At 47.2% G+C, this 15274-nt stretch overlaps 1 protein-coding gene across 1 annotated transcript; it reads right to left on the reverse strand.

The window, feature by feature from the left end:
* Positions 1-352: 352 nt before the first annotated feature.
* On the reverse strand, positions 353-15184 carry LOC118289402 (sphingosine kinase 1). Its single transcript, XM_035616373.2, has 5 exons — positions 14646-15184; positions 8637-8786; positions 6356-6450; positions 5817-5932; positions 353-5256 (listed from the first exon to the last, which is right to left on the reverse strand). Exons 1-5 carry the CDS (start codon positions 15070-15072, stop codon positions 4344-4346), a joined length of 1701 nt encoding a protein of 566 aa, XP_035472266.1. The 5' UTR covers positions 15073-15184; the 3' UTR covers positions 353-4343.
* Between the last annotated feature and the right edge of the window lie 90 nt (positions 15185-15274).

Genomic DNA, 15274 nt, shown 5'->3' on the forward strand with positions numbered 1-15274 from the left:
CTTGTGGTGAGCAGAAAACCATCTGCACAACACACTGAGGTGGATGAACTTAAACACCATGTCAGGTCCCCTTCCTGTTTGTCTCGTTGTTAAGGCTGACAGAGCGGTGTTCAGGTCTGTCTACTTGAGGAGTTCACTTGTAGTAAAAGAAACTCTAATATGAGTCTGGGGTCAACTGAAAAACATTTTTTCTTGGCCCATTTTTGCAAGTGTCCCTATCTTTTGTTGTTGTAATCATCATCACACAATCCCTGTGGGGGTTTTTTTTTTGTGTGACTTCAGCGGCTCCATTGCAACTGATCTGATTGAACCACAGAGGAGGAGAGACAAAGAGGAGAGAGAAGGACAAACATGTTTTCTATATGAAGGTATTTATAAAAAAAAAAGAAGAAGTCTACAATGAAATCAAATGAGATGATTAATGCCTGGTGGTCAACAGCCAGTTCAACGAGTGTGAGAAGAACCGTATATGGGTGTTAAACCTTTAAATCGTTTAAACCTCTCTACGAAAAAACTTCACAGATCATACAGAATTATCATAAAGTAGAGAATAGCATATTCTCTCTTTTTTTTTTGCTGTGCACCACCTATCTTGAACAATGGCTAAGGCACTTTCTGGAGAAACGATTCTCCCTCTTTCAACTTACTTCAAAGTGAAACGCTGGAAATATACGTAGCAGACAATTTACAGAGCAGTATTCTTTTCCCCCACTAACACAGACGGTGTAGCACATTCAGTGATACCACACGAATCCCCTGATCTACTGCACCGTATGCCAGTTTGCATCACCACATGACAAAACAATGAATGAAACATTCTCCGCATATCTGTAAATCATGATGTGAGGCTTTTTGATGACAAGAATACAAATAGCACAACACAGTCGTCCCATTCTTAGGGGGTCCCAAGAACATCATTGGCTTCTCACGACGAGGCCTGCACCATTGTAGTTCATTCATTGTTCATGTAAAAAAAAAATGACAATATTGTACAAGACAAATATTAACATTTGTGTCAAGAAGGTTAAGGTTGCTTTTGCATTGAAGCAGCCAGTGGAATACAACAATTCAACAGTATCGTACCACACATTAACTGTAGTGTTACGACGGCCTACACCAAGATGTTGACATGGACTATATTTTGAAACTCTTTTTGTATGCAAGAATTAAGTCAATTGCTCTTATTATCAATTATAACATGCCAGAAATGAAAAGCAGGACAGGGGTGTGGCTGTTTGAAGAGGATGCATTGTTTAATGTCGATGTAATCCAGTTGTTCAACGAGTATAGGGTACGAGGCTGTCCAGCAGAGGGAGCCCTCACTCCAGATGACTGCAACCATGACTGGGCCTTTGCATAGCTTATCTCTGCCCTTACATGATGTTCTTTATGAATTTAACAGTGCACGTGTGCAGCTGCAGGTTCACGAGTGCAGAACAGCATTCTGCATTCGAAGCACCTGGACGACTCCTCTGACGATACAGTGATGGTAGAAGGAACAGCATGTTGCACGTCAGTCACAGATGTGACTGTATCATATACAGTATGTATGTAAATGTCAGAACAAGAACGTAAAGATCAAGTAATATAGGCAAAAAGTCGGCACTGCAGTGAAAATGATAACCCCGATTTGAAAGATGTTGACTCGGGTCAACTTCAAGTACATAGCAGTTTGTGAAGGGACTGTATGAAAAAATTAGTGGGGAGAGACGGGGTCAAGCAGGGGGGATGGCCATGTATTTTTTCCTGGTTGCTGAAAGGCCTATTTGTTTAATTACTTTTTCTAATTGAGTCCATCCTTCATTTGGGGTATTTACTGTAAAGTTAATAAAAGTTATGCATTAAAAAAAAAGATCAACGTTGGCTTTGGTGTCAATATGAGTGCACTTTGCCATGTGCAGTAGACAACAGTCCTCTTTTTTTGATCAATTTTTTTCTCTCAACACATTCAGCCAGTTTTAAGAAGCGCCTATGTACATATGTATCTATGTGCGTAGCGATATATCACTTTATTTGGTTCACTTTTCTTCTTGCATAATGGGTAAAATTTCGACATCGTGAATGTGCATATGGAGTTTTTAAGTCTAAAAAAGGATAGCTGGATGTCTCCTCTACTTGGTTGTCACACGTCGGTGACCGTGCCATAACCGTACGGGATGACCCGCATTTCTTTCAACGTGCATAATGAAAACAGCCTGGTAGTGCAGGCCTTTTATTATTAATGCACAACTGTGTTGCACATGAAGTCCTGAAAAATCCATATCAATCATAAGTTACTCTTTTATTGTTGATTCACTAAGAAAGATTCAAAAATATATATTGTTGATTACCCAGTATAAATTTAACAAATGGGAGTCAAAGGGAAGAAGGAAATATGAATGTTGCTAGGTAAAGTTAACCCCCTAACCATACCCCAATAATTCAAATACTGAGCCTAAAGAAAGCATCTTTCTGTTTGCATTATATGCTTCTTTCAATGGAAGCTAATCACTCGTTTCCTTCAAAAGCTCCAGAAAAAGCAGGAGGAAAAGAATGTGTGCTACCAGTCGTGGACTATATTGCAACAGGGATGACAGTGATGCATTCATCAAAACATTGAAAAGCTTTCAATCAGCATTTCTCTAAAAACCAGCCGGTCAATGTTGTACTTTTAACTTTTAGCACCAGCATTAACATAGAATGATCTCTTATTCTTTTTTTATATATATATTTAAGAATATGGTTAGTTGGCCCGCTCTGTAAGTGGTGAATTTCAGCTGATGCATCACCTGTGGGTGTAACAGCTCTGGTCCATCGTGACCTGAAATAAACTAGTGTATGTGAGAGAGTGTGTGTGTGTGTGTGTGTGTGTGTGTGTGTGTGTGTGTGTGTGTTTGTGTGTGTGTGTGTGTGAGAGAGAGAGAGAGAGAGGAGGGAGAGAGAGAGGGGGGGGGGGGCACTGATAATGCTAACACCTGCACTCTCCTCTGCCCCAGTGCACTAATGCTCGTCACCGACAGCCAGCGAAAAGGCCACACGGTGGAGGAGAACACTTGACTCACATTGATCGCATGCCTCTCAACATGCAATCGCTGAATGACCCCCTGTGTGGAGCCTCGCTCCGTCCACTTCAGTGGGATTCAACCGGTCTAATACGTGTTTGAAACTCACTTAAAGGCTTTCACAGCAATATTTTTTCTCCAACTTTATTTTGCACGCTTTCGCAGATGTAAAGCTTGATATTAAGGACACATTTGGTGCTGATGGCTCATTAACCGAGGGAGGGAGAGAGAGAGAGAGAGTACAATCTTAAGATGGCAAGAGGAGAGGGGATCATATGCACACCAGCAGATCGTGCCCCTCCCCCCCACTAAGTGCTGCAGAGATGCAAGGGAATGAGTGTGTATATGTATGTGAGGATCTGTGCATAAGAGGAGGGGGTGGGGAGAAGAAAGTGTGTGTGTGTGTGTGTGTGTGTGTGTGTGTGTGTGTGTGTGTGTGTGTGTGTGTGTGCGTGTTTGTGTGCGAGTGCAAGCAGTTCCTACAGTTTGATGATGGTTGCAGATCAACCAGGGTAAGAGAGCGGACAGGACAGGAAATGGATCGGGCGTTGGTGGAGGTGTAAGCTCAGCTGGCCAGGTTACCGTCCACACCGGCACTCCATGCATCAGAAGCTGGAGAAAGTTTGCACGGGTGCGCGCGTTGCTAATGCTTAGTATGGCCAGATCTGGTATTTTTTCTTCTTTAACAAATAAAATCTACGCAAAGATTAAAGATATGTCAACATCAAATCCCCAGGGGATTTAGTCCTCCTCAGTAAGAAAGCTCCTCTTTACCAGGCCGAGGGGGAGGTGATGCTGTTAGAGCGCTCGCCCAGGGGGGAGATTTGGCAGCCTGGTGTAGTACAGTGGGGCAAGGGGCGTGGTTTCTCCAGGAGCATCCCAGGACAGGGCAAATGTGCTTCTCTTCACGTGTGTCATGCTTATGAGGTCCGACAGCGGCATGAACAATGCACTCCTCAGCTATGTGCTCCTCCACAAGCTCACATACATACAGAAAGACCTCTCTCTTATGCACACACTCACACACACGCACACACACGCACACACACGCACACACACAATCCCTCTCTCCTTTTCTAAGCTGGGACCAGCCAGCACCAACCATGGCTTTAGCTCTGAATCAAACATTGAGAGCACACGTTGCGTCCGTAGAAAAATAGAAGAATTTCCAGAGGCTGATAAAATGTCTTTGGCACTTCTGAAAACACATCACAAACACAGAGAAATCAACACTGAGTATAAAAAGGCCAAACTAGAAAGCTCTACTACCAGAAAAAAAAAAAGATTAACATAATCCAGGTTTCATCCACATATGAGTCTGGCCAGTCCCGGGTGGATTTGAGCCTGGACTGGCCCGTATTCCACCATCTCTCCGTCCACAGTGATCACGCCTTGCGGAGAGATGGGCTCCAGCCGCAGGGCCTTCACCTTCTCGTGCACCAGGTAGGGGCAGCCGCACGCCAAGTGGGCGCCCTTCTCCATGGCAAGGAAAAGGCGCAGGAGGGCGGGGCGCGAGATTCCCGCTGTCACGTAGAACAGATGAATCAGCCCGTCATCTGCCATCGCACCAGGGACCGTCCAGAGGTCCTCAGCAAGGTGCGACTGGTAAACAGCCAGCACCAAGACAAAGTCCTCCTCCTTGACTACAGTCCAGCTCTCTGGGACCGGCTGGTCCAGGCCAGGGAGAAGCGAGTCCACCAGGGTCATGGACTTGCCACCACCCTGGGTCTCGGGTCTCTTGGTGGTGGTGACGGGGTTGTTGGAAGAGTTAGTGACGGTGTTGTGGTTGCAGTTTGTCGTGATACGGTTGTGAGGAGAGTTCTGATTCGGAGAGGGGTCGGGGATGAGCTGACAGGGGAGGGAGGAGCAGAGCGAGGGGTGCTGAGGCGTGGAGGGAGGTTGGCTAGTCTTTACGCTCCCCTTTGGAGGTCTAGGGGGCTCCTCAACAGGCAGATACGCCAACTTGCCCTGATAGACTCGCAGGGAGGCCAGACGCACCAGGGTGCCCATCAGGAAGCGGATGGCGCCGACATGGCGGTACTTCTCACTCTCGATGTCCACATCCGCCACGAAGCCCCAGGCCAGGGAGAGGAACGAGAAGAGGCGCTGCCGAGAGGCCAAGTGGATCGACACCAGGTCCAAGGAGCCGACCAGACCTTTGCACAACATGAAGCCACAGCTCAACAGCAGCTCTTCGTTCCATGCTGGAGGCGACCTGAGGGATTGTTATAAAAATCAAGAGTCAGAATAAATAATGCTGTGCAACCAAAACAAGATTCAATTCATTTATTTAGTGTATTTGTGTGTGACTATTTAAGCCTATAAATTAGATCTAAACACAATACACTGTTTGGGTTACAAATGACATCACCTGGGGTGACAAATTAATGTTCGTTTTTCCTTTGCTGTTGTGCCATAAACCAAACAGCAGATGGAGATAATATCCTGTATCCCATAAATGTGCTGGCTCGACTGGTTCCACAGCCACGCTCAGGACCATAATCACTCATAATGTGCAAGTTTCTAAACCCATTACATCACTCCTTTGAGAGTTATCAACCTAAAATGACCCCCCTCTTACAGCGAAGCAGTTCCAGTTTGCTCCACTGTCTCTCTGCCCTCCTGAGGAATGATGTGCCCAGTCAGCCGTTGGCATAATTACAGCAGAAAGGAGATAAATCGTTCTATTTTTCAGGCTGAGGGCGGTTCTTCTCTGCTCTTCTTTTGCACTCCTTAGTCCACGCATTTAAATGACTCATTAATGGACCAACTCACTGTGAGTAGTGGTGGACAGAGGCCGCCAGGGCATTGCCCGAGCCACCTGGTAGAATACCCAGAGGGGTCTGGATGGCCTCTTGCCAGTCCTCTCGCTCCATCAGACCATTTATCACCTGAAAGAACAACAACAAATACAAAATCAGATCCGGAGCATGGTCCTTTATATAGGTGTGGTGTGTGTGTGTGTGTGTGTGTGTGTTTCACCCAAAGTTGTGATAAAATGTATTTCAAAGCTGTTCTGTGTCCAATAGGGCAAACCCTGAGAACCGGATACCACCCAGGCTCAAGATTTATATATTCATAACCCAGCAGCATCAACGCGACGGCTTTTTAGGAGCTAGATTTCAGATGCTGGAATCACAGCAACAGAGCTCTTTGTCGTGTGTAAATTCAAATTAAATTTTTACAGGGCCTCTTCTGAAGAGTGCTAACAATAGAAACAGGGGTGTGAGGGGTTTATATAATTTCCATCTGGGCATGGTTTACAATCGTGTCACTATGCGCAACAAAATATAGGTCGGGTAAAGTCAAGGCACCTCAAACAGCAGCCCGTCTCCGGACATGATAACCAGGGCGTCCCACTGTGACAGGTCTGCCTTCCGCACCAGCTCCCGCGCGTGGTTCTGGTGCTCTGAAGGGACACAGAGAATAAAACACAAGACAAGAGTTGAAAATGTGGCGAGTGTAGAGGAAACTGGTAAAGCTAAAAACAAGGGCAAGGGCAGACAAGAGACACGCTCCAGCCTCTGGGGAAGGATCGGGGAGATCAGGCAGAAAAGAGATTCAATTTCCCCCTTATCGGGACAGACATATCACATTAACCCTTCCGGGGGCTACTCAACGGCTCCGAGGCCGCTTAGCTGGCCTGCAAAACATCTGTGACCGACAAATATCTGGATGTGCGTGTGTGTGTGTGTGTGTGTGTGTGTGTGTGTGTATGTGTGTGTGTGCCCTCAGTGTTCAGCATGTGTGTGCGCCAGTGTTGTGTTAATGCGCTGGCTGGCAGAGGACTGAGCGAATTTGTTCAGCCTAGTTTTATTGCTGGCGTATTTCAGAGGGTCCCTCTGCAGGGGCTCTCTGCGGGGGCCTCATCCCGCCAGCGTTAACGTCTACAGTCCTATCAGCCGAGACTCCCCAGTGAGTGTGTGGAAAAGAGACAGCTTTAAAGAGAGGGAGAGAGAGAGAGAGAGAGAGAGAGAGAGAGAGAGAGAGAGAGAGAGAGAGAGAGAGAGAGAGAGAGAAGTTAGTGAGTATTGATGCACTGCCATCACGGAGGAAATATGCTTCCACTCCAGCCAAGGTATTGATCTGGGACAGAAGAGAAATAAAAACAACTCCCCTCCCCTTTTCCTTTTACTCTGCTCAACCTCTACCTCCTCTGCCCCGCGCCACACTCACTGTCCCGGGCCTCTCCCTGTGCTCCCCGTGCTGCTGCTGTTTGTGTGCCGAGGAGGCTGGCGGCGGTGATGCAGCGGCCTGTTGACAGACCGGGGGAGTCACTGCACCGCACACGGCTGACTCAGCACTTTGGACCAGGCTGATGCCATCCAGGCCACTTCCTTATTCAAGGGGTCACTGCCAAACGCAAACACGGACGTGAACCTAAACCCGAAGACAGCGGCAACTCGTGGGTTGTTGCGTTTCCCTCTCTGCGACTGCGAGCGTCTTGGGAAAATTTCCAGGTGTTCCACCAAGCGCATGCATTCTCCTCCTCGTGTCACACTCCACCGCCTCCGTCTGAGGTTAACCAGGGTAAAGATAAAGCTTGGTACACTGGATGCTTCATACAGTATGTAAAAGGTACATGCTGACACAAGAGGTGCCTCCAATTGGTGCTTGTCCTTCCTCTGGCAAAGGCTAATGTGATACATTCATCGTGGAGCTGTGCCCCCGGCCACTGTTGTGCCGGCTAATCCACTCACAGTCACATCTGCCTGGCTACCGTGTCCGAGCACTGAAGGCCCTCAGCGACAACCCCCCCCCCCCCCCCCCCCCCCCCCCCCGCCCCCGCTCCATTCTTCCTTGGCCTGGGTCGACAGCAGTAATTACTCTGTCTTTTTTCATCACCCTCCAGCTGCTGACTTTCCTCTAAGTCCCAGGAGTGGGCACCAGCACTCTTTCTCAAATAAACAGACACACACAAACATATTTTCCCTCCGTTTTTTGTCCTCCTCGCCCTCCCTGCTGTAATTCTCCATCTCACTTTTGGCTGACTCTGAGCTCAGCTGATGTACTATTGTACCAAGCCGTGGCTGAGAGAGACAGTTTGCGATTCCTGCCCGTCAAACCTCGGAGGGTCCATGATGCACTGTGCACCGAACCTTTGGCATTAAAGCCTCTTCCTGTTCCCCGGCAGCTCCCTCGGTATTCATAGATCTCTCTGGGATCTGAGCCTCTGACATTGGTTAAGGTCACAAAATGAATATGTATCAGTGTGCATGTGCTTGGGGGACTGGACCTTTGAATGGATTACAATAAAAAGAAATTTGTGTTGGAAAGTGAACGACTGCAAAGACACAAAAATGGACATCACTGAATCATTTTGTGTGTCTGGGAGTCTGAGAGTTCTTATTCTCCTGCAAACCAACTATAAACATATTGCATCTCTTATCGATCCGAAGGTCCTGGTCCTGTTTAAGAGGGTGGGGGCTCTTTGCATGTTAGTGTTCAGGCCCTGAGTCTCATTATCCATCCATGATCGTGCCATGACGGCGTTTGAAAGTTTAATCCCCTCCCTGCTGTTTCGTGGTCAGGGTGACCTTGAGAAGAGTGTTATCTAACGCACGAACAGCAAAGGACAGCGTGTGTGAGTGTTACCTGTTGTGACGAGTGTGTAGGGGACGGTGGCCTCGGTGAGCATGCCCTGCACGTGGCCGGTGAAGAGCTGCAGAGCCTGCCCGCGCCCGCTGTGAGGGTTCACGAGGATCATGACTCGACACGGCCGACGCACCTCCATGTACGTCACACCTGAGACAGACAGAGAGGGAAGGCGGGGGGGGGGGGGGGGGGGGGGGGGGTGAGAAGGAAACGGATAGAGATGAGGCAGGAACAGTTCCTCTTACGCATGGGCAAATATTCCAAAGAATGTATAAGGACAGTCTTGTCCCTATGGGTCTCTGTGGCACAGAGATGGAAAAAAAAGACAGCGTGACACAGTAAAGTCGTGAAGGCTTGAGACAGCATTCAGACTGACGAGGTTTAATTTTAATGTGATGTGCTAGTTTCTTCCAACAGAGCAGGGCCTTCAGATGCTCCTCATTTGGGATCGTACTGATTATTAATGGCAGCTCTGTGACACTGTATTCATGGCCACGAGGAGGTCCTCCTGTTGCTTGTGTTTGACCAATGAGGTGACTATACTTCATTTGAGCCTGGGAGGAATTCATCGCCATGCTAAAGGGCATTCTTGTTTGTTTACTTACCCCATTTCCAAATGCAGTAATGCAGATTATAAAGCTATACAAAGTAAACAATTAACTATTAGATGATACATTTGAAAGTATTAATTATAAAAATTGAAGGAGAGAAGAATTGAAAAGAGAAAAAAAGAAGTGTAAAACTGACTAATGTGTTCACAGTCCAGCGATTACCTTCAGTGAAACAAAGAAATTTACATCTTTACACTTTGAATTTTGCACTGACGTTACTGTTTGACAAAGCCAGGTTAGTTGTTTTACTTTGTTTCCGTTTTCTAGCTTAACTGAGCTAAGTTAACCAGCTACATGCCTGTGGCTTCATCCCTACTTTACTTTTTAAGAGAATGGTAACAATTTTCTCATCCAACTCTGCAAGAAAATTAATAAAATGTTGGCATTCTTTTGCTTCAAGGGAAAGAGGAAGAATATGAATGAGTGAAAAATTACAAATGGTCTGCAAAGTTCAATTGTAAAGGCGATATGTTGGGGAGATGGCATATGCTTGCGAAGGTGTAACCTGATAAATGGTGGTAATATAATAAGGAATGCTAAATGCTTCATTAGGATTTTAGCCTTTAGTTATTTGTTGTTTCTCGCCATAAAGCCCACATTCTTTTTTGTTCATATTTATGTGAGAGGATCAGGTTTAACTTCTTAACTGAAATATATACTTGCTGGTTGTCATTAAAAGGGGATTTTCATTTTTCTAGCTTTTGGAAGTGAATTCAGAGAAAAGCTGAGGCGGATTTTGCAGCAGATGCCCTTGACCTTTAAAGCAGACACAGACTCGCTCACCCGAGATCAAGTCCAATGAATCAGAATGGCCAAAAAAAGAAAGAACCCAACAACATTCCGTTCCGGGGTGTGGAGCGACAGAACCTATCAATTTCCAACATAACTGTTTGGTTGCAGTTTAAACTGACTTTTGGTACGGACTAAATGATGGTTAAATTCTACCACTTCCTGCTTGTGATGAATAAATCAAGAGGGATAGAGTGAGAGGCCGCGTTGTTTTTGATTCGCTAACTTATGTCGACTTCTGTCTGAGCTGTCTGGGTGATTTTCTCTTTTCTTCTTCTTTAACGTTTGGAGCGTTGTTTTCCAGCGTTGCACTGGTGCCCGTGATGAGCCGCAGCGGAGTTACAGGAATATCTCAGAGAAAGAGGTGTGAGCCCCCCAGGAAGAGTGAGGTGAGAGTGCAGTAACACACAGACGCATGCTCAACTCCGCCTCCATTCACCCACACAGGGTCCCCATTGTTTTCCCCTGGTAGTGGAGCACAATGTGGCTTTCCGACTCAAAGGCTCCTCTCTGCACTTCCAGAATACAGTGGAAAGTGTTTTTTGGACAGTGAAGGCGCTTTTACATTAGGGTTGGCACTCAAGTGTGCTGAGCTGAGAAGCACACCTTCAATAAACCCACAGATGTTTGACCTTGAAAGGGTGAGAAGCTGAAATCCTTCAAGAAATTCTCTGGCCACTTTGATACTGGAAGTCTTGACACCTAGGAGGAGGATGGAACACCAGCGCACTGTCTAAACTCAACTGGATCGCAGAAAAAATGAACAATGAAGCGACTGAGCAGCTCAGTCTGATTACTATGCAGCTAATCCAGAGCCTTGTAAGCTTTACTCTGTAACGTCGCACTGGAATCACACGTCATGCATGGTAGTACTTATTAATTTGACTGCAATAAATAACTTAGATGGTGGGAATTCTGTCAGATCCCATAACTCTTTTTTATGTACTCTAATTGAGAAATATATTAAAGTTTAAGACGTGATTTTAAATACAGTTAGCATTTTAAAAAAATGCAATGTGACCTAAGGAACCCGTCAAACATCATGCAACATCCATTCCAACTACATTTATGCTAATCAGCACTTGAATTATTAGATATATAACTGGACTTGCAAGCATAACTGGGCCCAAGCACCCGACCCAGCAAAGCCGCACAGTCTCGGAACAATCAGGAACGACGAGGTGAAGGAGATCATTAGATCAGACCTTAGGTGGAAAACTGCGTGGCAATCCATCCATCAGTTGTTTAGACGTTTCAATCAAAGCCATGCATTTTAATCCCCAGAGCTGACGTCAGGGGATCACTGGAGTCCTTTAAGATACGTCCTCTGGGAACAATGAATATCGCCACAACATTTCATGGCAATCTGTTTCAGCCTCTCAGAAATGATCAGTATAATCAGCAATAAAATCCCAACAGTGCCACAACTACATCAGCTCTCTAAAATGATAAACTAAAGATCAAAGGTGATTTAATGCAGAGCCATTTTAATTTGAGCTATGTATAACAAATAAATTGGCCAGTGAGTGTAATGATCACCTTCAGAATTAGATTTACCCATTTCACTCAAAGTTGATCATTCTTCAATGACTATTCATTTTGCACAGGACTGTGACTTCAGTCGCCGATGATGTTTCAGCGTCACTGGCATGTTTCACTTACTGTCACGATACTTCATATGGAGGTTATAAACTATCTACTTGTCTTTTCAACTTTCTAACCAAAAGAATTTGATGCGCTAAAATTGTAACTCCTGTTTGTGAAGACAGCTTTTTTCCTGGACATTCCTCATGGGCTGTGTGTCTGTGTGCAAATGTGTGTGTGTGTGTGTGTGTGCATGTGTGTGTCTGTGTGTGCGACAGCAGAACTGGTGTAGGGTGTGAAGGTACATGTGAAATCTGTCTGTGACGTGAAGTCAGATAACCTGCGGGCACAATGTGTCCATCACACCGGCAAGCAAACTTGTCACTGCAGCGTGTATTTCACAGTTGTGGGTAAACACACACACACACACACACACACACACACACACGCACACACACACACACACACTCACACACACACAGGCAGAGAGGCGTCAGGCAGACTGGATGTGACTATGTGTCAGTGCTAACAAGTTGCTGAGCTGACAGAGCAGAGTTATCGTCTCGACGCCACAAGTGTATCACTGTGCAGAAAAATGCCAAATAAAGACGTGCTGTGACTCCAGTATCACATACTGCGGCACAGGTTGGCTTCGCTGAAACAGAAAACCATTCAAGAAAAAACCCCTTGGAGCCGAGACAAATACGTGGGCGATTGTGTGAAAGCTGTCTGAGTGAAATTGACACTGAATCCAGACAGGACTGACGTGTCTGCAAACTAGCTGCTTTCTGGGGTTGGGTGAGTGTTTGCTGGAGGGGGGGGGGGGGGGGGGGGGGGGGGCAACATAGACGCGTGTCCCAAAGCAGGAGACAAAGGCTCCAGAGGGGACGGAGATGCCGGTCAGGGTGAGAGGTCGTCTGGTGACGCATTCAGGCTCTCGTCTCCTGAAACCCTTTGGCACACATTTGCAAAATTTTTGAACGTGTACTGGATCAGAATATAAACTGTGGAAAAATCCAACACAGCATATGGTGCTATCACTGCACGGATAGAATGGAAAGACCGTCAAGTTCCACGGTGTTAAATCTGTAAGTGGCCTCCTACCAGCTGTTTGAATAAGAGAAGGTACAGCCAGCAGCAACAGAAGCAGCCTCTGTCAAGGGAAAAAAAATCCTCTCATCGCTTCACATGCAAGTGTGGAGCTTTCCGAGTAGGGGAGATACAGAGCAGCAACATGAGCAGGACTTCATCACAGTGCAGTCACTTCATTATTCACGGCTCATTCATTCCAATGAACCTGCGGTGAGAACGAACACCTCTTTGTAAACTCACCCTTTAAATTTCATCTTTATTCACTTCAGTGAAAGTCCATCGCAGCGATAACTCCTAAATACCTAATCACCAGTCTTGCAGCGCATCTGCACTCTTAATCCGACCTTTCCATCTGCAGTGCCAGATGAGATGACACGCAATTAACTTAGGGGGTATGAGGGATTAGCAAGTCCCACTGAGTGCCATGCAACCTCGTGGCAGAAAGGCAGCAATTCTGCTGCGTTTTAACAACACAATACTCATTGGAAACACAAATCGTATTTTCTGCTAAATACTGTATCATTGGCTGGCCTGGATCTGGGGTGCTAAAACAAGCTCATGAATTAATGATACGATCGCATCATCTCTGGGTTCCAAAGAATGCGAGGAAGGCCTGAAATGAGAGATTATGAATTTGCGCGATGGCTGAGCTGGTTGATTAGTATGTGTGGTCTGCGTGGAGCTCTTTGATGAGTCCAGTGAGAGGACAAAGATGGGGTTGGGGGGGGGGGGGGGGGGGGCGACTGACCCGTTACCTCTTAGGTTACCATCTGCCTGCCTGCCCGCCTGCCTGGCATACAGAGCTGTCCATGCTGGCTGCGGACCAGGGGGAGGCTATGGATGTTCGTCATCACACGGAGCGTGGTCTGTCTCTGTGTTTGCAGTGTATACACCTGGCGGCTGCTACCAGGAGGAGGAGGAGGAGGAGGGCGACCTCCTCCCTCGTCCCGCGGCTGACACAGCCAACATTCCAAATTAGTCACTGCCCCAAGTCAAATACCCGCTTCCTCTTTGAACTGCTCTGGCTGGAGGTGAAGCTATATGGCCTGGTACGGTGGATAATAGACAGATGTATTTGGAAGCCCAAACAGCTTTGGTCCCACCATCAAAGTGTCTCCACTTCCTCCACAAAATGACTGATGGGTTTAATTTGCTGCATAACACTTCACATATCGTATCCATGTTAATTACTGTCTACCCAGGATGGGGCACAGAGAAGCTAATGAGACTGGAAGACAAAGGAACCTGGGGACAGTCTGCGTTTCAAACAGAGCGAGACATGATGAGACCTAATTAGATGTAGATGCTGCTGAGCATGGATGAGAAACAGCCTTTGTTTTCATACGATTTTTTTCCCGCCCATCAACTCTTCTGACAGGAGGATCAGTCGAAAATTGAACTATTTAGTCAGTTTTGCCCTTGTTCTTGCTCTGGAATCGTCTCTATAGCCTGGGCTGTGTGAATGGACGTGGCAGCGGTAAATTGCTGCTGGCAGGTATACATCACCTCTCGGAGCAGGTGGGGCAGGTAACGGACAGCAGATGGAACATCCTGCCAAACCTGTATTTGGCCAGAGGGACGGGTGTAGCATAGTCCAATTATCATGTGGAGCTTAAGTTAGGTCAGTCTACTATAGCCTACTTTCAATTCACCACTTGAATGGTCACTTTGCAAAACTTTTTTTTTTTGTTTGCATATAAGTGTGTGTGTGTGAATATGTCTACAGGCTGTATGGGATGTGTGTATGCTGAAATCTCTGTAATTTGTTCCTATTGAATTCATCATGTTGTCGTCAATAAAGCTCATGAAATACCCTGTTTTCTTTATTGCACATAGGCATGCTGTACTGTCCAATATAAAGTTGTTGAAGTTCAATTGAATTTCTCCGGCTCCCAGAGCCTGTGGCCCCCAGAGCCTGTGGCCCCCCGCTCACCGTCTCTCCGGGGCGCCTGCATCCCCGAAGCCTCTCTGATGGCACGAGCCCACCTCTCAGCCTCCTGGAGGTTGGCGAGCGGCTCCCGGGCCAGCGCGACCCGAAAGCCCTGCTCCACCCTCTGCCGGGCCACCCCGGCGGCCATCCAGCGCCTCTTGAAGGGGTAGAAGTAGGCTGTGAAGTAGGCGCCGACGTCCGCGCCGTCCGGCCCCCTGTGCGCCCGGCAGCCGACGCAGTCGGTCAAGTCAAAAACCACCTTCGTCCGGCCGGGCGACGAGGAGATCCTCCGGATGGTCAGGGCGCTCTCCGTCAGGCTCACGGAGAACCGGAGACTGTCGTCGAGCGTGTCGGTGAACTCCCCGTACAGCGTGCCCACGAACCCGTTGCGCTGGCGGGACGGGTCCGGCTCCGATGCGTCCTGCTCCATCCCGGGCGGAGAGTGCGACGCGTCCCGCGGGCCGATGTGTGGATGGCGCTGAGGTGTATATAAGACTCCGTTCCGGCCAGCCTGTAGTGGGACCCTGCTGTGTGTGTGTGTGTGTGTGTGTGTGTGTGTGTGTGTGTCAACAGCAGCTTTCCTAGGTCAGAGTCTCTCCCTAGTGAGTGAAAAGGGAATGGCAGTGATGGAG

The sequence above is a fragment of the Scophthalmus maximus genome, chromosome 17 (assembly GCF_022379125.1).
Source record: "Scophthalmus maximus strain ysfricsl-2021 chromosome 17, ASM2237912v1, whole genome shotgun sequence".
Classification (NCBI taxonomy): domain Eukaryota; kingdom Metazoa; phylum Chordata; class Actinopteri; order Pleuronectiformes; family Scophthalmidae; genus Scophthalmus; species Scophthalmus maximus.

Bases quoted from the DNA above. Each gene is read 5' to 3' on its own strand.
- LOC118289402 (XM_035616373.2), bottom strand. From the start codon at position 15,072: ATGGAGCAGGACGCATCGGAGCCGGACCCGTCCCGCCAGCGCAACGGG. The intron at 6,451-8,636 runs GTAACACTCACA...GTGTCCCTTCAG, and splicing joins CTACACACTCGTCACAACAG to AGCACCAGAACCACGCGCGG. The intron at 5,933-6,355 runs GTGCCTTGACTT...TTGTTCTTTCAG, and splicing joins GAGACGGGCTGCTGTTTGAG to GTGATAAATGGTCTGATGGA.